The 23,252-nt window shown below is 44.2% G+C and overlaps 1 protein-coding gene across 3 annotated transcripts in view; it reads left to right on the forward strand.

Moving 5' to 3' along the window:
* The window catches only part of SPECC1L (sperm antigen with calponin homology and coiled-coil domains 1 like), a 128,843-nt gene that overhangs the window by 52,391 nt on the left and 53,200 nt on the right, over positions 1-23,252 (forward strand). For all 3 annotated transcript variants that reach the window (XM_082641584.1, XM_082641586.1, XM_082641585.1), the window contains 5 exons: positions 855-1,062; positions 11,548-11,621; positions 12,707-12,882; positions 17,317-17,480; positions 18,746-18,837. In XM_082641584.1, coding sequence (XP_082497710.1) covers positions 855-1,062; positions 11,548-11,621; positions 12,707-12,882; positions 17,317-17,480; positions 18,746-18,837 — 714 coding nt within the window. The remainder of the gene's footprint in view (positions 1-854; positions 1,063-11,547; positions 11,622-12,706; positions 12,883-17,316; positions 17,481-18,745; positions 18,838-23,252) is intronic.

The raw sequence follows: 23,252 nt of genomic DNA on the forward strand, positions 1-23,252 counted from the left end.
ATTGGTCCAGCCCCCTTTTTTTACACGCAGTGTGATAGTGAGGACTCAGTCAGAACTGCAGCCCAGGGTTGCTGGCAATCGCCAGGGCTCTGTGTCCCACGCGGTTGCTGATGTCGTGTTTATTATTATTATTATTATTTATTTATTTATTTTTTTTTTTTGCCGTACGCGGGCCTCTCACTGCTGTGGCCTCTCCCGTTGTGGAGCACAGGCTCCGGGTGCGCCGGCTCAGCAGCCATGGCTCACAGGCCCAGCTGCTCCGCGGCATGTGGGATCTTCCCGGACCGGGGCACGAACCCGTGTCCCCTGCATCGGCAGGCAGACTCTCAACCACTGCACCACCAGGGAAGCCCCTAAACCTTAATTTTTTAAGTGACAACTTTCATAGATACAGTTTAGGAGATGTGGTATTTGTCGGAGCATGTATGTTGGGGGCCACTATGAACTAACACTGACTATATTAGAGAACTTTTTTGTTTCCATTTTTAATTTGATTTTGAAACTGTCACAAATCAGACATCATTTTTGTGGGAAAGCATGTTAATCATTAATCAGATGCATGCCTGCAGTCCAAACTTTGGAGAAGGGAAAATTTCCTCATAAATAGTATAGTGAAGTTCAGTGAGATGTCAGTGTAATTTCAGTCAGTGATGTAGCAGCAGATCATGCTTAAGCATACTGTGTGAAGTCCATGTTACTGGAGAGCGCCTTCCACCCAGCTGTTACACAGGTCGTTCTTGCTCACGCAGAGCAGCTCACGCTCAGCTCCCTGCTGAGACAAGGTGTGCCTCCGTCCTAGGACTTATCTTAGAACAACTCTTACTTTTCTGATCTGCACCATCAATTTTGCACAGGTAGAAGATGAATACAGAGCCTTCCAAGAAGAAGCTAAGAAGCAAATAGAAGATCTGAATATGACATTAGAAAAATTAAGATCAGAGCTGGAAGAAAAAGAGACAGAAAGGAGTGACATGAAAGAAACGATCTTTGAACTTGAAGACGAAGTAGAACAGCACCGGGCGGTGAAGCTTCATGACAACCTCATCATCTCCGACTTAGAGAGTAAGTGAGGTCCCACCCGTCTTAACGTGTGGGAAGAGTTTGCGTTCTAAGCAGCAAAGTGACGGTGGGTGGCTCTTCCTGGGGCAGGGGTTCAAAGGCAGGAGCACAGTGGCCGGCAGATACGTGTGTGAGCAAGAGCTTCCCATGGCCATTGGCAGTCTTCTGGCTGCTGTTTGGCTCCTAAAGGACTGTTAAGTGGAAGCATCTCTTTAAAACTGCTTAATTATGGAAAATCATTTAAGTGAGAAGCTAATGGGGTTGTTAACTTTCTAGATCTTAGGAAAAGCCATTTGTTGTCGATGTCTAGTGGTTGCAAGTATACTGAGACCAAAAAATATTTATCCTTTATAATCTTATGCCTGAGGCACAGGTTTTTGTTTATTTGTTTAATATTCCTCCCTTTCACAGAGATTTTATGATCAGGTAGACATGAAACTCAGATTTTGAGTTGCTTTGTTTTTTAAAAGATTCTAAAAAACTGTTTTGTAAGTATTTCAGACTTTAAAAAAAGTTGCAAAAATAGTACAAAGCATTTCTGTGTGGAAAATTTGAACAGAAATTTGCATGATCTTAAAATGTCTTCCCACAGACTGTTTATTATGTTACAAGTGAGGAAAAAGAAACAGCCAGAAATTACACAGTGGAATAATTGGGCAACACTGTGACCCGGTGATCGGGTGACCAGGTGATCATGTAAGTGACGGAGGCACATGGATATCGCTAGGCTGTATTCTGGCTGAGGCATAACTTCAGTTAACATAAAGAAACATTAAACAGGCAAAAAATGAGGAATGTTGTACTAAAAGCCCAGGATCGAATGGTGCTGTATCCTCAAAAATGCCAGTGTCATAAAAGACAAAGGCTGAGGGAAAATTCCAGGCTGTAGGAGGCTGAGGAGAAGGACAACCCGTGCACTCCCTGTACCTGCACTGGCTCCAGTGCTGTCGGGAGCTGCTGTAAAGGTGTGGTGACAGAACTGGAATGTGTGTGAGATTAGGTAAACGTATTGTGTCAGTATAAATTTATGAAGTTGATAACCCAGCTGTGTCTCTGTATTCTTGGGAACCACCCACTGAATATTCAGGGGTGAAGGACTGTGATGTATATCCTTAAGGGTTCAGGAAAAAGGGACAATTAGAGGCAGACGGACAGGGATGGGAGATAACAAATGGTAAAACCAATGGTAAACTATTAACAGTAGGCAAATCTGAGAAGGAGGTGAATGGGTGTTTGGTTCTTTGTGTTACTTCTTGTACCTTTTTGTAAGTTTGAAATTATTTCCAAATAATACACTTAAAAAATTCTTATGTGTTCTTCATCTAGATTCCTCAAATGTTAACAGATTTTAAGTTGTAATACACTTTAATGATGGCCTGGTGGGGACAGGGAGAATGGATGCCTTGGTTAAAGCTCTTAAAATTTCTGGTTCATGATGCTGCTCCTTTGAGCACTGACGGTTTACTATTTATTCCCTGACAGAGGATTGACAGGCAGATACAGTGTGTCAATACAGTAGCCAGAGCCCCTGTGCTGTGGATGCAGAGGTGGGGTGGAGGGAAGGGTTGAACTATTGATAGTTCCAAGAAAGAGACGGTCATTTGCAGGAGCCCTAAATGTGTCTGGTGGCAGTTCTGAGCTCTGGCTAGTTGACCCAGCATCTGTAGGTTGACCTCAGGGTCATTTGGAATATTCCAGGGTATCTGGATACTGAAGTAGTGGATTGTGGGATTGTATTTCTTACATAGTGATGAACTTTTTCATCTAAAGTTTTAAAAAACTTTTAGTTTAACATTTATATCTAGTCTGTATTTCATTGTCGCTGAACTGAGCAAGTTATCTAATTTTACTTCCTAAATATAAGAGGTTCTAAAGTTTTTCAGATTAACTTTGGAGTTCAGTGTGTTTTCCATTTTATACTGATAAGAACAGCCTTTTCCCTTGCAAACCCTTTGATTTGAATGTGGAAAGAGTGACACCTTGTGGTAATAGGGGTAATAGCTAGGAAAATGTTAGGTGGTAAGGATTCCTGGGACAAAATTTTCCTTATCATTGCCAAAATAAAACTTACATTGACATTGTATGGTTTTTAATCATAAAGTGGCTGAAAAGGGCTTCCCTGGTGGCACAGTGGTTGAGAGTCCGCCTGCCGATGCAGGGGACATGGGTTCGTGCCCCGGTCCGGGGAGATCCCACATGCCGCGGAGCAGCTGGGCCCGTGAGCCATGGCCGCTGAGCCTGCGCGTCCGGAGCCTGTGCTGCGCAGCGGGAGAGGCCACAGCAGTGAGAGGCCCATGTACTGCAAAAAAAAAAAAAGGCTGAAAAGCCTTAATAAATTTTTTTTTAGCCATGTAGTTTCTCTCCCCAGTTTTTTGAAATGAAAAGTTGAAATGTATAGAAATAGTGTGAGAGTAGTGTGGTAGTTAGCACCTCCTACCTGGATGTGACAGTTGGTAGCATTTTGCAGTGTTCGCCTTCTGTATGTGTGTGTTTAACTGAACTAGTTGGCAGTAAGCTGTGGACTTCATGATACTTAACTTCTAAATATTTCAGCATGCACCTTCTAAACATCCTCCTCGAAACCACAATGCCGTTATCACATCTAGTAAAATTAGTCGTAATTTCTTAGCATCATCTAATACCCCATGTGAAGATTTTCCCAGCTGTCCCCAAAATGTCCTTTATAGTTTTTCATAGGGACTGGGATCCAAACAAGTTTCATGCGTTATAATTTGTTACATCTCCATAGTCTGTTAGGAGTTAATTTTTTTCCTAGAGAATTCTAGCATTTGGGATTGATGCTAAGTCAACACTTGGTATAGGGGACTCGATGACAGGGAATACTATTAATTGGGAAATTGAGATTTTCTTCTGTGGATGAAACCATCACCATAGTCAATTTTAGAACTTTTTTATCATCCCCTAAAGAAATCCTGCACCCATCGGCAGTCACTCCTCATTTACCCCAAAGCAACTCTGACTTTGGTATTAATGGACAGGATTTTAAAACAGCTACTGTAACTGTACTCAGGGCGTAGAGGAAAATATGCTCGTCATGACAAACAAATAGCAGATCTCCACAGAGAAATAAAAAGTGTAAAAAAAAAAAAAAAAGAACCTAGTAGGTATTCTGGAACTAGAAAATTAAACAGCTAATATAACAAGTTACAGAGTCATTTAAACAACAAATTAGAGATACAGAAGAGCCAGTGAACTTGAAAACCAATCAGTAGACATTATCCAGAGAGAAAAAAGATTGGAAAAAATGAGTAGAGTATCAGTGATATCTGTGGGACAGTATCACAGGTGTATCATGTAGTTGGGAGTCCAGGCGGCCTCCCAGAGAACATCAGTGCTGTACTGCGTAGATCTGGCCTGCGGTACTTCTCAACAGCATCTGAGCCGGAAAGATTTGATGTAAAAAGTCACTCAGTAACTACTGTTAAGACTTCCAGTTCAGGATGATGGCCTGAGATCATACATGCTTCCTTTCCCTTCCAAAGTCCAAGTGACATGGCGGGAGAGATATAAAAATTACAATGAGCTTGAGCAAAGATAGAAAACAGGGGAAGAGTCCTATCAGTAGGTCAGCAATTTGGGGTAATTTCTGGAATACTTTATATAAAGCTGATGGAATTGGCTGCAGAGAAATCAATCAGAATAGAACATTCTGCAGTTTAGGAGAACACTAAAGCTCTGAATAATAATGTTCCCAGCAGAGCCCTGGGGATGGGGACACTGAAACCTCCACGTCAGGGATCGTAGGGCCCCAGGGCCAGCAGCGGTCTCAGGCCACAGTGTAAGGGATTGCTGCACTGTACCGCCCCCTCCTCTGTCGGGGCTGTCTCTGATGTTTGCCCCCAGGCTGCTGCTGCGCTCACCTCTAAGTAAGGTGGGAATATGGTGCCAGGGACTCCCAGCACGACCTTCACACTGTGCCAGAAGTAACTGCAGCCTGCCCTGTTGTCTTAAAGAGAAGACCACCCAGAGGGAAAGGCAGCTTGGCCCGGCAGTGAAACTGATATACACACATACACCTGTTGCCTCAGCAGAAGCCACCCTTCCATCTTGTACATCCAGAGGGCCCCACCCACCCTGCAGGCTCGTGTCATCAGCAGAGCCTTTAGCAGTTTGTTCTGTTGAGAAGCATGCAGGAGTCACTGATGCTAATCATTCTTTGCAAGTAAGAAAGACCAGCCAGGACTTATTAGACATTTAACACCTTAGAAGAGCTTAAGGGAGAAACAGCAGAAAGAAGCAGCTCAACTGAATCCCCCAAAATAAAGGTATTAACTTGCCCAGCAAACCAAAGCTGACTGGTATTACGAGTAGTGACACCAGCGAGACCTCAGGTCTGGCTCAGTTGCGACCTTATCAACCACTTAGTGTCTACATAGTAATGCTCTGTGCATGCTTGCAGTTAAGTCCTGCCCTTTTCCTGCCCTCTGTAGTTCCCAAGATTGGGGCTAGGGCCTGACATCCTGATACATGGAACATTAGCGACAGTGGTGACCAAAGGTGGCTTGAGATTAGAGAAGGAGCAGAAGGAAATAGAGGAAAGCTGTGTAATTCTGTGATGAGAAAAGCCTGGAAGGTAGAATACTTGGAAGCCTTAATGGAAAAAAGTCTCATATTTGACTATGTATAATTGAAATTTTCAATTCAGCAAATTGCCAGAAATAAATGACATTGAGAGAAATATTTATAATGCATGTCAAATATGTAAAGAGATTCTGTACATCAATAAGACTAGAATAACCCATTAGCTAAATTAAGTTTATGAATGGATAAGTCAGAAAAAAATACAAAAAGATGCTTGACTTTTAAAAAAGCAAAGAAACTCAAAACAAGACGCAGGTGTGAAAAATTCAAAAGATTGCTAAGGTGTAAGAGAGGAGAAAGGGTCCTCTCATATACTGCAGCTTTTTTGGAGTATTGATCATAATTTTTCAAGTACAACAGTAATTTAGCAATCCACTTCCAGAAACCTGCTCTTCAGAAACATTCTTACAAGTTTGCAAATGTATACATAGATGTGGATGCTTGCTGCAGAGTTGCTGGTTACCACAGAAACTTGGAAGCTACCTGTATTTTCAGAAGTCGAGATCTAGTTAACCCGTGTGCCCAGCACATCCCTACTGTGGCTGCTTTTTCATCAGCCAAGATAAACAAGGCACGGAGAAATGTGTGCACAAAATAAGGCAAGTCGCATAGAGGATGAGCTGAGTATATTACTTCTGTAATTAAAACCATAAAAGTTTTAAATACAACATTACACTGAAATTGTAGCCAGGCATAATGGTGTTCCCTAAGAAATACCGATTTCAGTGTATTCTGTACCGTAAATTCTCTAACTTGGTGACTTCTCAAAAAAAATTCTGTATTCTTGAGCTAGAACCTTCTAATGGATTGACTTGGATCCTGTTGATAGTTTCAAATGGTCCTTCACTTCTACTTCTAGAAATGTGTCTTCAAGTAACATCTGAAAAACTGTAAAGACACTTACAGTGTTTATAACAAAAATTGGAACCCTTCTGGCTGTTCATTAATAGGAGGTTGCTGAGACAAATCATGATATATCCAATTGATAGCCATTGATGGCCAACCAATTGATGGCCATCTATCATGGCCATCAAAATGGTGCTGCAGGTCTGTATTTATTGATAAAGGTGTCCACTATCTACTGCTTAGTGGAAGGGCTTGTGAAGCAGGATAAATAGTATAGTTTCATTTTTCTTTAAAAATAATACACACATATATGGAATCTGGAAAGATATATGCCAAATATAAATGCTAGGTAATCTTATTTTTGTCACTATTTTCTGTTTTCCAGACTTGTTACTGTGAGCGTGCATTACTTTTAGAATCAAGGGGTAAAAGTTTTTTTTTTTTTTTTTTTTTTGCGGTATGTGGGCCTCTCACCGCTGTGGCCTCTCCTGTTGCGGAGCACAGGCTCCGGACGCACAGGCTCAGCGGCCATGGCTCACAGGCCCAGCCGCTCCGCGGCACGTGGGATCCTCCCGGACCGGGGCACGAACCTGCGTCCCCTGCATCGGCAGGCGGACTCTCAACCACTACACCACCAGGGAAGCCCTAGGGGTAAAAGTTATATTCACTTTTTTGGAGGGGGATAAAAATGAGTAAAATAAAAATTAAAAAACAGAGACAGGGACTTCCCTGGCGGTCCAGTGGTTAAGACTCTGCTTCCACTGCAGGGGGGGCACGGGTTTGATCCCTGGTCTGGGAACTAAGATCCCCTGCATGCCACGCGGTGCGGCCAAAAAATTAAAAAAAAAAAAAAAAAAGACAAATAAAAATAGTAAATGGTTTATTTGAAACTCATGTGTGTCTTCTTCCTGCATCAGGAGTTCTGGTTTGGGAGTAAAGCTGTGGTCTGGTTGTTGGATACACCACCTGCCTTGTTCCCCTGCCCCTGAGGTGTGGAGCTTTAACTGATAGGTTCCTCTGGTCCTTTCCCTTCCTCTAAAAATTGTACCTGATGGCAGTTGGAGGTGCTTGACTAGATGCAGGAGTCTGACTTGAGTACTCGGGTATCTGTACCCTAAGGGTTTTCTGGGATTCAAGAGGGCAGGAAAGATTGGTGGAACTTTCATTACTTTATACCCCAAGGGTCGTAGGTAGATCCTGTGCCATGGTAGCTGCCCAGTGACACCCTCAGGAGTGATTGGCCTGTAACTGGAACCAGCATGGAGGCCTGGTTGATGGTTCTGGTTTTGTTGGTGATGATAGGTCTTGGTGGTGAAAAAGATTATGAACCTCATTATTAAATGGGCAGGGCAGTGCCCAGAATTGTTCAGAGCAAAGTTGGACTAATAACAATGAGAATAGAAATTGACCTGATTTCTAGAATAAAGGTAACATTGTAAAATTGAGTTATAATTTATAATTTAAAAAATGAGGTCATAGTAGTTCTTCTGTTCTTTGATGGAATTTAATGTTGCATTTGAGTTGAAGACAGTAGATGGCAGTGTCTCTCACACTTAAGACTTTGAGGAAGGAAACTGCATTTAGAGGCCCCAGAGTTGCAGGCTAAGCTGCCCTGTGTGACTGGTCACTGGGAGAGGCGGCTGTTTGCTAAGCCTCTTCACAGTGAGAACTGGAGCATAGACGTCTTTGTTTCCAGGGAGGAAAAGCTTGTTGTCACTTTTAATGCTTTTGTAAAGTTTAAATCAAATTCCCTGGAGACGCTTGAAGTGCGCTTTATTCGGCCTGAATATATCCACTGGCTGCCAGCTTCCCTTCTGTTTAAAAGAAGACATGCCAACAATAAATACGTAGTGCTGAGGGTAAAAGAATGTCCTTTAAGAGTAGTGATCTTGTGAATTCTGTGGCCATGAATGTAGAGGTTGGTGAGAAAAGGATAAGAACAAAATAAATGAATGAAATTTGGGATTTTATGATCAGTCTAAGATGGCCATGTGGCTTAAAATGTCACGGAATCAAGGCACCAGATGTTAAAGTGGGCTGCAGCGAGATTTGCTGTCATCTGTCTCATGTAAGTTACCTAGATAGGTCCTTTGTGACCAGAAGAAGAGGCAAAGAATTTTCAGCAGAGGAGAAATTACACATTTTTTTGTTTGCTTGTTTTAATAATAAAATATTTTTGTACATAATAAATATAGTGTAAATGAAAGGTGTAACCCCTAGTGTTTTCCACACTAGAAATATTTTACCTTCTGTCCTTATTCCTTGTCTATGTCTGGTAATATCCCCAAGACCCTGATTTCATCTACATGTAGGTCATACGGAGCCAAGTTCCCTGCTGGTTCCAGAGTCATCCCTTCCTCTGGAGGTTTGGGTCAGGGTATTGGACTCACTCACTCACCTGCTTGTCCACTTTGCCCTCAGCCAAATTGGGTGGCCCGTTTGCCCGTTAAGTTTCCAGGTTAAATGAGGTCTGAAGCAGCTTGTGTAGAGACAGACTTTTAAAGTTTAATCCTTTGCGTATGAAAACATCCTCTTTTCTGTCTCTAAAAGGGTAGGAACTGTACCTTTTTTCCTTTCCCTTATATCTCATGCAGCTTGTAAAAAAGTCTGATACAAAGTAGGTACTTATGAGTAGTTTGTTGAATTACTGATGAAAAGTAATTAATTAACTTTTTATTTCATAGGCCCTAACTTTTTGGAATAATTTTGGGGTGATGAATGGGAGAAAATTGACTACTAGCTACCAAAAATGGCCATTTTTTTCCACCCATGTTTTATCTCATTTTTTAATTAAAAAATTTTTTTTAATCTTTTTAAAATTTATGTATTATTATTATTATTTTGGCTGCATTGGGTCTTGATTGCTGCGTGTGGGCTTTCTCTAGCTTCAGTGAGTGGGGGCTACTCTTCTTCATGGTGCATGGGCTTCTCATTGCGGTGGCTTCTCTTGTTGTGGAGCACGGGCTCTAGGCTCACGGGCTTCAGTAGCTGCAGCACGCGGGCTCAGTAGTTGTGGCACAGGGGCTTAGTTGCTCCTCAGCTTGTGGGATCTTCCTGGACCAGGGCTCAAACCCATGTCCCCTGCATTGGCAGGCGAATTCTTAACCACTGTGCCACCAGGGAAGTCCTCATTTATTTATTTTTAAATTTTATTTATTTATTTTATTTTGGGCTGCTTTTGGGTCTTCATTGCTGCACGCGGGCTCTCAAGTTGCAGCGAGCAGAGGCTACTCCTCATTGCAGTACTTGGGCTTCTCATCGTGGTGGCTTCTCTTGTTGCGGAGCACGGGCTCTAGGCTCGCGGGCTCCAGTAGTTGCAGCACTCAGGCTCAGTAGCTGTGAGTTGTGGGCTCTAGAGCTCAGGCTCAGTAGTTGTGGCACACGGGCTTAGTTGCTCCGCGCATGTGGGATCTTCCTGGACCAGGGATCGAACCTGTGACCCCTGCATTGGCAGGCAGATTCTTAACCACTGCACCACCAAGGAAGCCCCTCATTTATTTTTATTCAGCTTTAGAAAACATACCATTATTATATATTTATAGTAATCATTACACGTATAATTGTTATAAATATTCTAGACTTTATATTGTTACTGAAGTGAATTCATGCCTTTTAAAAATGTCAGAACACAAATGTATCAACATTGAATTAAGGTTTCAGAGGTTTCAGCAGAGCAGATTTCTCAGGAATTCAGAGGAGGAAGACGTGGAGCAGTCTCAGAAAAAGCATCAGCCTGCTCATACTTCAGGGTCTTGATTGGAAGCTAACAGCCTAAGAAGTGTTTTGGGTACATGTTGTTGCACACAGGTGTTGGCTGTGCCTGGGTTCCCTCTGCTACGTGTAAGGAGTAGGGGGAATGTTTACTCAGAAACACCAGTGTCCATGGTTTGACATCCCTGACAATAAACAGTTAAGTTCTGGCAATGGAATATTGAAACACTTGATGCTAGGTAATGACCTTAGGATTGCTTTCTCTTCTGCTTCCATTAGCTTGTGCACTTACACACTTGCTCTACTCTACAGGCCTACCTGTGCTGGGGCTGCGACCTTGGCATGTGGCTCCTGGCTCTGAGGTGTGCTCAGCCTCTGGGTGAAGAAACGCACCCCTGTTGGCAGTGGCAGCAACAAGGCTGTGTAAGGCAGAGTCGGAACACAGAAAGGACAGGGCTCTGCTGCAAGGGGGCGTCAATGAAGTCAGAGGGTTTGTCACCAGGTGTAAGTGCCTGCTCTGGTGCTTAACAGAGAGACAGTGATGGGTTCCTGAGCTGTCGGAGTGACCAGCCGTGGGGAGGCGCTGGGCAGCAGCACCAGCATGGCGCCCTCCCCAGGCATTTCCCCTGATGCAGGGGTTTTTGAGCAGAACCTCCAAATAGAAGGGGACTTCCTTGTACATTTCTGGATCCCAGGGGACTGGCCTTGGCTGTGTCTTCATCTTTGCAGCCCCACTCTGTCTAGATCAGCCTTTGCATATTAGTGGTGCTCATCAGATGTTCACAGTGCATGACATTGTTGGAAGGAAATTCATATTATGCAAGAAATAATTTGAGAAATTGATTTACTTAATCCTTTATTTTGTGAAAGACGCTGCGTAGAATTAAATAGCACCCCCCCAAGTTACTAAATAATTAAGTTTGTAAACATTTTACTAATTCACCACTTTTCTGGAATTTATTCCAGCATGTAAAGTAAGTGATGCTTACAAAAATACTTTAGATTAATAACCCTTTTGATTAAAATCTCCCATTTTAATTGCAGTCAGTGTTGTTTTGATTGGTTATGAGCCAACAATGTGTGTGTTTCTAACAATTGATTTTACTTAACTTTTTGTTTCAGAATTAAGACGCTGAGGAAGGAAGTCATCCAGAAGTTGTGATTTAAATTTGATATGTTCCTTACAAAGTAATACTAGTTTATACTTGGATTGGACATTCCTTTTTCCTTTTAAAGTTTTGTATTAAAAATAAAAAGTCTTTGGGCAGGATGACTTTCTGAATGTCATATTTAAGTACCTCCTCCCTTTATATTATTCCTTTCGAACAGATACAGTTAAAAAACTCCAGGACCAAAAACATGACATGGAAAGAGAAATCAAGACACTCCACAGGCGACTTCGGGTAAGATAAATCTTCACATTATCTCATTAGAAAGCACAGTTTTCTGAAAGTTGAGCACTTTGGTGTCGTTGACCCCACTCTCCTTCATCTGAAGCTTCAGATACTGTTACAATACTGAGCCCACTGGGCTTTGGGCAGAAAGCTACTGCCCTCACTTCAGAGTGGGACTGGTAGTAGATTCTGGTTGCAAGATTGTACTAGTAATTGATGAGTGGTAACTTCAGAAAGAGGGATTTAGGAAGTGAGTATTATATTTTGGAAAGAAAGTTTATTAGCTCTGGATTATGAAGCCTCCCAAACTAAGCTGCTTTTCTTGTGAGTTTTCTGTCTTCTGTGGATTTGATCAGCCTGCCGACGGCAGCAATGCTCTGATGCAGAGGGTCAGGGAAGCTGGACTTGTAGTTTGGGTTGTGCGTCAGTTGCTCAGGCTGCCTTGGGGTGGTGGGCACTGGCCCCAGCCAGCAGCTGTAGCTCTGGGAGAGGGGCTGCCCTGGGGAGCATGCCTGGCCACGGAGGCTGCGGGAAGCAGCAGGCTGTACAGGTCCTCAGCTCCTCTCTTTGTGTGATTTTTTGTCTGCCTTCATTAAATTCAGTGTTTTTCTTCTGGCTTCCTCTTCCTTTTCCTTTACTTTTGATTTTTTTTTTTTCCTGTTAGTTTTTGGTGTCAGGATATTTATAGTTTTTCCCTGTAAAATCTTTCAGTATGGTTCACACACCATTTATCTACCTTCTAGAGCTTTTCAGAGATACATTTTGGATGCTGTGTTTATTTTCGTAAGACTAACTTTGATACCTGCCATGAGGAAGGGAGGCTTGACATTATCATTGTTAATACTGAGCACCCTGAGTGCCTGATGCCTCAGTAGGCAGATCAACTGGAAACTCTTTTCCTCACTAAGAACACGTTCAAAAATAATTACGTTTTCTGTTATAAATAGGTAATAGCAATTCTCTGGGATTTAAAAGAAATTAGTCATCGTTTGAGATAGTGCATTACGGCAATCTAATCATAAACACATTTTATTGCTTTAAAATAAGTCTTTACTGCTCTCTTTTGGAAATAAAAGTTTAGTTTTTTAACGTAGGAAGAATCAGCAGAATGGCGGCAGTTTCAGGCTGATCTCCAGACGGCGGTGGTCATCGCAAATGACATTAAATCTGAAGCCCAAGAGGAGATTGGTGATCTGAAGCGCCGATTACATGAGGCTCAAGAAAAAAATGAGAAACTCACAAAAGAATTGGAGGAAATAAAGTCACGCAAGTATGTTTTGAGAAACCAGCTCTGTACTTATGTTTCAATAGGGAGCACTTGAGTCACGGCTCTGTGATGTGGTTTTATGGAAAGAACATAGGCTTGACACTGGTGTGATTGAGTTTGGGTCCAGTGGAAGTTACTCACCTTTTCTGGCCTCACTCTGTGACCCCTGTAAAGTAGTGTGGTCTCCGTGGCCTTTCAGAGCTGTTTTCAGTGTCCATAGTCAACAACTCTAGAGGGGTTGGAGTGGCCGCTGGCATGTGGTCCATTGTGGTTCCCGCCAGTCCTCTGTCCTCCGTCCCAGCCCGTTGCTATTCTTTGGGTTGTACTCCTCCCGGAAGACGTGGACCCTGGAGGCAGACAGACTCGGTCCCGTGCAGCTCTGCCTCTGCTGGGTGTGAGGGCTCGCTCAGGCCCTTAGTTTGCTTGTCTCTGCAGTGGACACAGTCCTGCGTGTGTCACAGAGTTGTTGTAGGGCTGAAGTGAGACACCCCTGGATGGCGCTCAGGGCCACGGCCAGTGTCCATTAGCGGGTATTTTAGAGACCCGAGTGAAGAATGCAGGCTGATTTCTCTCCACCGCTTGCTTGAGGAGTTGTCTTATGCTTAATACACACAGGTATTTTCCCATTTAACATACAGCTCTTTGGAAACCCGTAAAAAGTCTTAGATGATGTGCTCTGAGTTCCTAGTGAGATTCTATCTGTGAGCAGAGGAGAGTGGTTTTTGAGATTTTTATTAAGTATCAGTAGAGTTTGAGGTTATTGTGAAGAATTTGATTATCCATTACTTTGAACAATTCTTAAGCAGCCCTAGGTAAAAAATTTAGAAAAATATTTAACAGGCCAACTTGGAAAAGCTGTCTTATTTTATTGTTGCCTAGGTCTAGTGGATGCCCAGTGGGAAGTATTGTTAAACCATTTTTCTTTGGCTTCTTTAATAAGCAGAACACGGAGGAATGAGTTGGAAGATTATTATTTCTCCACTAATACATTACCCTTCCTCCTTTGTACCACTGAATAAATAGAAATGCTCCATTCGAAAGGTAGCCCAAGTGACTGAAATTCTACTCTGAGAGACTTGTTCTACTGGCTCCCGAGAGCCTGTCAGTGTTTGAGACACATACTTAAAGGATGTGCCCCCGAGAGAAGTAGCATTGTGTAGAGCAGCAGTTCTCAGAGTGAGGTCTGCAGACCCAGGGGTTCCCAGGGCCCTTTCAGGGGCTCTTCGAGGTCAAACTGTTTTCATAATAATGCTGATGTGCTGTTTGCCCTCTTCCCTGTGTTGACTTTTTGCACAGATGGTGGGCAGCAATTGTTGATGGATCAAGGCCTTTGCACCAGATCGCACTGGTGGTCATTGTGCTCTTCCCCACGAGCCACCCGCATTTTCAGAATGCAGGTCTCCCTTACAGATGTCCTTGGTGAAGCAGTAAATCAGTAACATCACTCTGTCTTGGTCCTTGAGTATATTCTTTGGTTTTTTTAATATTTCTTTTTGATGTGGATCAATTTTTTTTTGAAAGTCTTTATCAAATTTGTTACAATATTGCTTCTGTTTTATGTTTTGGTTTTTTGGCCGTGAGGCATATGGGATCTTAGCTCCCTGACCAGGGATTGAACCCACAGCCCCTGCATTGGAGGGCAAAGTCTTAACCACTGGACTGCCAGGGAAGTCCCCTATTGTATTCTTTTTTTTTTTTTTTTGGCTGTGTTGGGTCTTTGTTGCTGCGCACGGGCTTTCCTCTGGTTGTGGCGAGCGGGGGCTACTCTTCGTTGCGGTGCACGGGCTTCTCATTGCGGTGGCTTCTCTTGTTGCAGAGCACGGGGCTGTAGGCGCGCGGGCTTCAGTAGTTGCGGCACGCGGGCTCTAGAGCGCAGGCTCAGTAGTTGTGGCGCACGGGCTTCGTTGCTCCGCGACGTGTAGGATCTTCCCGGACCAGGGCTCAAACCCGTGTCCCCTGCCTTGGCAGGCGGATTCTTAACCACTGCGCCACCAGGGAAGCTCCCCCTGTTGTATTCTTTTTAAGGTCCTGTGAGATGGGTGGGAAGTTGCCTAAGGAGCTGCTGCTGCATCTGCAGCTGTGTGCCCAGGTGTGCGGCAGTCTGGAAGAGAGCACTGTGTGTCACTGTAGTTTGTGCTGTTTTCCTTTTTCATGGAGTGAAGATTTTTACTTGAGAATGACTGACAGAAGCTATTGGTATTCAGACTTTAGTGTTTGGTGGATATTTCTTGAAAATGATTAAGGGAGCCTGTCACTTCAAGGAAAGCAACTAACAGTGTTTGGTACCAATGATAAAACATGGGCTTTTAAGTGAATGTTAGGATTTTGGAAGACTTGTATCTGCCATTGCAAGTTCAGCAGCTTCCCATAAAGAGTTTCCTGATGAGATCCCTAGTGATATTAACAAGAGATTTTTAAAGAATGAATTGTTTAATGACAGGCATCGACACTTGGAAAATCCGTGTAACTCTGTGAACCAGTATTTTCCGTATGACCAGGGCATGATGTCACCCAATCCTGTGTGGGTAAAGGATCCATATGCGTTAAAAGTGCAAGGTGAACAGAGTAGGAAAATTTCATTCATTCATATGGTTTCAGATTCCACATTTTAACTAACTTATAAGTTACTACCACTTACTGTGTTTTAATGTTTATCAAAGAAGAATAGCCATAGTTATCTGTTTTAATATCATTAAAATATACTTCCCTGGACTTCCTTGGTGGCGCGGTGGTTAGGAATCCACCTGCTGATGCAGGAGACACGGGTTTGATCCTCGGTCCAGGAAGATCCCACATGCCGTGGAGCAACTAAGCCCGTGCACCACAACTGCTGAGCCTGTGCTCTAGAGCCTGTGAGCCACACCTAATGAAGCCCGTGTGCCTAGAGCCTGTGCTCTGCAACAAGAGAAGCCACTGCAATGAGAAGCATGCGCACCACAATGAAGAGTAGCCCCTGCTTGCCGCAACTAGAGAAAGCCCACGTGCAGCAACAAAGACCCAGTGCAGCCAAACAAATAAATAAATAAAATAAATTTATTAAAAGAAAAAAAAAAAATATATATATATAATTCCCTTTTCCAACTACACATCTGTGTGAGGCCTGCTTTTTTTCATGTCACAATAGATTGAATACAGAAGAAATGGGAATCTGACAGTCTTCTATTAAGCCAAACATTAAAGAGATGTACAGAAATGTTAAAACGCTGCTATTTTAAGGACTTCCCTGCTGGTCCAGTGGCTAAGACTCCGCGCTCCCAATGCAGGGGGCCCAGGTTCCATCCCTGGTCAGGGAACTAGATCCCACATGCCGCAACTAAGACCCAGTGCAGCCAATAAGTAAATAAAATTTTTTTTTTTAATTTAAAAAATAAAGACATTGCTATTCTTCTTATTAATTTTTTTGTTTTGGAAAACAGTTGTTTTTCATAAAAATATGTTAATTATGTTAATAAGCCCTGAGTTTATTTTTATTTTTAGATGAGTTAAATATTTAAAATATTTAATATGGTAAACGTCAATCTCTGTAACCCACATAAACAAAAGCTCTTTGGGGTCCTCAATAGTTTTTAAGAGTGGAAAAGGGCTCTAAGACCAAAAAGTTGGATAACGGCTGTTGTACATTCTTTATTAAAACTTCCAAGCATGAGGCATTTTGGCAAAAAAAAACTCTGTCATAAGAGCCAAATGGCCACCAAAGACTAATTTTCCTAAGGACTGGCTTAATTTTTGTACAGTATGAACTGGCTTGTAGTTATATGACACATGCAAACTCTGCAGCTGAAATCTCTTTCCAGATGTAAACTTTAGTGTTTGCTTAGTGAATGAGAGCTTTCTAGAAATGAAGTGGAATTGATTTTTTTAGTTGACTCACACTGAACATGTAGGAGATTCATGTTACCAATATGGGTCCAGGCTTTCCCCCCTCTCCTTTTGTAGAAATTCTATTTGGTGACTATACCATTTTTTAAAAAAATTTAAGAGTATGGGCTTTGATTTCATTTCTTTGTATTTCCACGCCTGTGCATGGCATGTTAGACAGAGCAGGTATCAACTGTCTGCATGTGCTGTGAATTCCCAGACTCACTCTCCTGGGAAGGGCCTTCTCCACAGCACAGAACCTTACAGTCCCCAGTTCTGAGCCCACCTCCCATTTTACTGCTAATTGATTACTGATGTTCTCACCTTACACTTACACAAATGAAAATGGAAACTAATGGTTACTTAACCTAGTTAGGATAACCTGATATAAACATTTTAGTATCATTTCCTGGAATTCACCAAGCAGATAAGAATATTAGACCAGGTAATTTACTCAGCTCAACTGATACTATTTTCTTGTTTTTAACTGATACTTTTTAATACTTCTCAGTTGAGAAGGGGAAATGTGTATTTTCTAGTATGTATACAGAAATGCCCTGATTTCAGTATTGTTTTCAGGCAAGAGGAGGAGCGTGGCCGGGTGTATAACTACATGAATGCTGTTGAGAGAGACTTGGCAGCCCTGAGGCAGGGGATGGGGCTGAGTAGAAGGTCCTCGACTTCCTCCGAGCCTACCCCTACGGTGAAAACCCTCATAAAGTCGTTCGACAGTGCGTCTCAAGGTAACACCAGTCGTGCCCTAGCGGGCGGTCGTGTTCATGTACCACATGTTCTCTGTTCTAGTTGATGTTCTTTACCGTCTTACTGTGAGTCTCATCACATTTCATATGATGTTAGTGAGTTAGTCTTCCTGCAAGGTGGATTTTAACAGGAGATTTGGGATCTGTTCAGCCTCAGAGATCTCGGAGTCAGACTTGGGCCTTACCCCATGCATGTGTGTCTTCTCCATGCCTGAGAACTTCCAGATGTGAGACTTCAGCCCTCTCCCTTGCTCTGAACTCCTCAGGCCCAGTGTATTCAGATGCTACTTGACACTGACACCCAGGTGTCTCCCAGACATCTTCTCACGTCCGAAACCAGATCTTGTCCCTTAACTTCCATCTTTCCCCATGTGAATGGCAGCACCATTCCACCCAGTCACGTAAGCCAGAAATCTCGGAATCTTCCCTCTTCCTTCAATCCTCCTTCCTTACCTTGACATTGACCCATTAGCAAGACCTCTTGGTCTGGCCTCCCGCACCCACACCTGCTCTGCTCTCCATCACTGGGGGCACACCAGCCACTGCTCATTCAGTGGCCTCCTCTTTATTTTTTAATTTAATTTGTTTTTTTCTGGCTGCGCCATGAGGCTTGCAGGATCTTAGTTCCCTAACCAGGGATCGAATCTGGGCCCCAGCAGCAAAGGTGCTGAGTCCTAATCACTGGACTGCCAGGGAATTCCCAGGATCCTACTTTTGAACAGTTCAGTCTAGAGAGGGAGACTGACATGTGAGCAGACAATTAAACACATTTAATTGCACTAAATGAAATACGTGTGAAAATCCGTGTGGAGGGAAGTGACGAGCTCCTTAGGAGGAGGTGAGGAAAGATGAGCAGAGCCCGGCATTCCTTCATTTAGTATGCCGTGAACTGCACGCCAGGCTTCTCATCTGATGCAGTTGCAGAAACACTCATCCTGGGGCTTTTGTACTTTGATTTCCTTGGTTTATGGAGCACTTAACCGTGTAATTAAATAGCAAAAGTGAAATGACTGGCATAGTCAGGGTTGGAAATAAACACAAATAGTCTCAGGAACAGACAGTCCGCCTGACGGCAGGACGGCTGCAGGGAGCAGCCGTGAGTGTTGAGGAGGTGAGGCGTCTCCCGTTCCCAGGGGAGCCACGAGCGCTGGTTCATGAGGTGAACCCTTAAGGGGAGAGCAGTTATGAAAGCTTGCACTGCACCTTGTCGTGTTCATTATTTACTTGTGTGTGTGTTGTTTTTCTAGTCCCCAGCCCTGCTACAGCTGCAATTCCTCGAACGCCTCTGAGTCCAAGTCCCATGAAAACACCCCCTGCGGCAGCCGTCTCCCCCATGCAGGTAAGTGCCTGTGACCATGGAGGCGCTGGGGTCCCAGCTTCTGAAAGCTTGTCCTCTTCAAAGTCACCTACACTATGGCACAGGGGGCAAATGGCTGCCTCTTGAGGGATACAGTTGCGATTGTTTTCCTAGGATGCTGTGAAATTTCCTAGTTAAGATAAATTATGTTAATGTCAAGTATGTTATTCTTCTAAAATTCACTAATAATAGTGATAGCTAACAACTACTGAACACTTATTATACATTCTACACTGTTCCCAATGCTTTATAATGTTAACTCATTTAATCCTCATGACACCTCTATTGGCTATTAGGTATTATTCTTTTTTTTTTTTTTTTTTTTTGCGGTACGTGGGCCTCTCACTGTTGTGGCCTCTCCCGTTGCGGGGCACAGGCTCCGGACATGCAGGCTTAGCGGCCATGGCTCACGGGCCCAGCCGCTCCACGGCACATGGGATCTTCCCGGACCGGGGCACCAACCTGTGTCCCCTGAATCAGCAGGCGAACTGTCAACCACTGTGCCACCAGGGAAGCCCTATTAGGTATTATTCTTATCCCTAGTTTTCATATCTGGAAACTGAGGCCCAGAAGGGCTAAGCAGCTTGCTGAGGGTCATACAATGAAGTGTTCAAGCTGGGATTTGAGCCTGGGCGGCATGACTTCAGACACGATGTTTTTAACCCCTACACTAAGATAACTTTCTAAGTAGAATATACAGTCAACTCTCGAACAACGGGGGGTTAGGGGCACTGACCCTCTGCATAGGTAGAAATCCATGTATAATGTGTGGCTGGCCCTCCGTGTCTGCACTTCCACGTCTGCGGATTCCCAGCTGCAAGTTGTGTAGTACCTGGAGTATTTACTATTGAGAAAACACACATGTAAGTTGACCTGCATCGTTCAAACCTGTGTTGTTTAAGGGTCAGCTGTATAGTTGGCATGTCTCAGCCCCTGCTGCACTGCAGATCACCCAAAACTTAGTGGCTTAAAACAGCAATTTTACTATTTTTCTCATTTCTCTGGCTTTGCCTGGGCTCACCCCTGCAGCTGCACTCAGCTGGAGGGTGGGCTGGGCTTGGGCTCAGCAGGGTGGCTGGGCCGCCCTCTCCACGTGGTCTTCCTCTCAGACTCCTTCATGGCCTAGTGTTTCAGGCTCCAAGAGACTAGAAGCAGGAGTTAGCAAATCCCTTTAAGACCTGTCTGGGAACCTGGACTGTGTCACTTCCATCCCATTATTTTGGTCTAAGCAAGTTGTAGGCCAGCCCAGATTCAGAGTCAGCGTGGGAGGGGTCTGCACAGGCATGAATCCAGAGCAGTGTGGCTCTTTCTGGGCCGCTTTGTAGCAGGCTGACCCAAGGGCATTGCTGACTCATCACGAACAAGTGTCACAGGTGCCCTTCTTGCCACTGGGGGAGTGCAGACCAGAAGCAGGGCAGGTGGCGTGACTGTCGAGCTCAGGAGGCCCTCTCACTATGCCCTTGCTGTGAGCCACTTTGGGGACAGTAGCTGAGTGAAGTTTCTCCACGTAGGTGAGAGTAGCCTAAAACCCAGTCCCCTGTGATCTAGGGTAGCCTTGACTGCACCTCTTCCCTAAAAGATTGGATCTGAGAACATTTTATCTGAGCGGAGACTTTTGTAGGTGTTAACTACTGGCTGTGTATTTTGTGAGTGAACTTTTTAACCTTTCCCTTGTAAAGTTTAGGGTAGAAGTGCTCTCCCTCTGCGTTTGTAATGTTACAAGTTGTGGCTTTGCATTTACGTTTATGTAGAAGATGTTATACTCTTTTTTTTTTTTTTTTTTGTGGTACGCGGGCCTCTCACTGTTGTGGCCTCTCCCGTTGCAGAGCACAGGCTCCGGATGCGCAGGCGCAGTGGCCATGGCTCACAGGCCCAGCCGCTCCGCGGCATGTGGGATCTTCCCAGACCGGGGCATGAACCCATGTCGCCTGCATCGGCAGGCGGACTCTCAACCACTGCGCCACCAGGGAAGCCCGAAGATGTTATACTCTTAATTTGAAAGGAAAGCAAAGGGAATTCCATATTCTGTCTATAATGAGCTTTTTATATACTCGATTAATCAAACTTTATCTAGAGACATGAAGAGGGACTTCCCTGCTGGCGCAGTGGTTAGAATCCACCTGCCAATGCAGGGGACGCAGGTTCGATGCCTGATCTGGAAAGATCCTGCATGCCAGGGAGCACCTAAGCCCATGAGCCACAACTACTGAGCCCATGTGCCACAAGTACTGAAGCCCACGCACCTAGAGCCCATACTCCTCAACATGAGAAGCCACCACAGTGAGAAGCCCACGCACCGCAACGAAGAGTAGCCCCTGCTCGACGCAGCTAGAGAAAGCCCACACACAGCAATGAAGACCCAACGCAGCCAAATTAATTAATTTTAAAAAAAATAGGGACTTCCCCAGTGGTGCAGTGGATAAGGCTCCACGCTCCCAGTGCAGGGGGCCCAGGTTCAATCCCTGGTCAGGGAACTAGATACCACATGCATGTTGCAACTAAGGAGCCTGCCTGCCGCAACTAAGACCCAGCACAACCAAATAAATAAATAAATATTTAATAAAAGAAAGAAAAACAGAATCAAAAATAACATTTAAAAAAAAAAAGTTGGGGCTTCCCTGGTGGCGCAGTGGTTGAGAGTCCGCCTGCCGATGCAGGGGACACGGGTTCATGCCCCGGTCCGGGAAGATCCCACATGCCACAGAGAGGCTGGGCCCATGAGCCATGGCCGCTGAGCCTGCGCATCCGGAGCCTGTGCTCCGCAACCGGAGAGGCCACAACAGTGAGAGGCCCGCGTACCGCAAAAAAAAAAGTTGAAGATATAAATGAAAGCAGATGAGGGTGCAAGATTTAAGGTGAAGTTTCTCTAAATAGTGTTTGTTAGTTGAAATTTAATGTTCATGGCGTCACTCTGTAAACTTTTGTAAAGATAAGAGGTAAAAAATGTCATCTCTCTAACTTGGAAATAAAACTAGTAATTATAAGCCACATTCAATAGCTTTTTAGTACTTGATTAGTTAGCACAGTGCTTCTCAAACCTAATTGTGCACAAAAGTCATGTAGAATTTTTTTTTTTTTTTTTTTTTTGCCGTACGCGGGCCTCTCACTCTTGTGGCCTCTCCCGTTGCGGAGCATAGGCTCCGGACGCGCAGGCCCAGCGGCCATGGCTCACGGGCCCAGCCGCTCCGCGGCATGTGGGATCTTCCTGGACCGGGGCACGAACCCGTGTCCCCTGCATCGGCAGGCGGACTCTCAACCACTGCGCCACCAGGGAAGCCCCCATGTGGAATTTTTAAACACGTAGATTCCCAGGCCTCATCCCAGTGAACAAGAATCCTTGGGGAATGGGGCCTAAGATTAGGATTGTTAGTTTTTCAAAACTCCCTGAGTGGGAATTCCACTTCTGGCTGTGAGGGAGTCAAGGGCTGGATTATTCTGCCACCACAGACAGCTAGAAGGCTGGACAAAATGTAGGAAGCAGTTACATTCATACGTGGTAGGACAGGTGGTGCAGGACTGAAATCTTTGGAGAAAAGTTAAGAAAGCCGAGTCTTACTGTGGCCCACGCTTTTCCAGATGGTGAGCAGGGAGGATGAACCCACACGGAGCAGGAAAGGGAATGCCAGCTGGATCCGAGGAGACACAGATCAATGTACAGGGAGAACAAGGGCTGGGATTTGGGGGCAGGGTGCCTGGGAGGAGAGAGCCACGCAGGAAAGGTATAGAGCTCTGCATAGGCCTCCCTTTGAGTCCTTGCTGAGTGCCAGTCTGCACATGCATAGACATGGGTTGAATCCCGCAAGGCTGGGCAAGAACGATTCTTCAGGAAAGATCAGTTACCGGGAATCTGGCAGATAGATGCTTCCCATAGTTTACACAGAGCAGGGATCATTTGAGTTCCTACTGACCACCGTGGAAAAACCTCTTTGAATACTTGGAGCATTCATTAGAGACCTCAGTGGCCACTCTGTGAAGTGGAACTAAATAGCCCTAGAGTAAACACTATTCTAGATCTTCCCTAAATGACCTTAAAAATGACCTCAAAAGATCCAAGGAGATCCATTAGTAACGGGATAGGTAGTCTCTGCACTGCTTACCAGTGATCCATGCCTCCTGCTGCTGTGCTCTTGTGTCATCTGCTCCTTCTGAGGGTTGGCTGGGCTTCGTGACTTGCTTCTCATGAACAGAATGTGGCAGAAGTGATGAGCTGTCCCTTACAAGATAAGGTGGTGAGAAAACTCACTTCTGTCTGGAGGATTCCTCTTGCTATCTCCTAGATTCAGTCAGTCCAGTGAACAATTGGAAATTGAAATACTTAGCGATACATTGAATAAAATATTGTGCAAGACCTTGTAGTGAAAACTATAAAATAATGCTGAGAGAAGTTAAAGGCATAA

Source organism: Mesoplodon mirus (genome assembly GCF_964341445.2).
Source record: "Mesoplodon mirus genome assembly, chromosome: 13".
Classification (NCBI taxonomy): Eukaryota; Metazoa; Chordata; class Mammalia; order Artiodactyla; family Ziphiidae; genus Mesoplodon; species Mesoplodon mirus.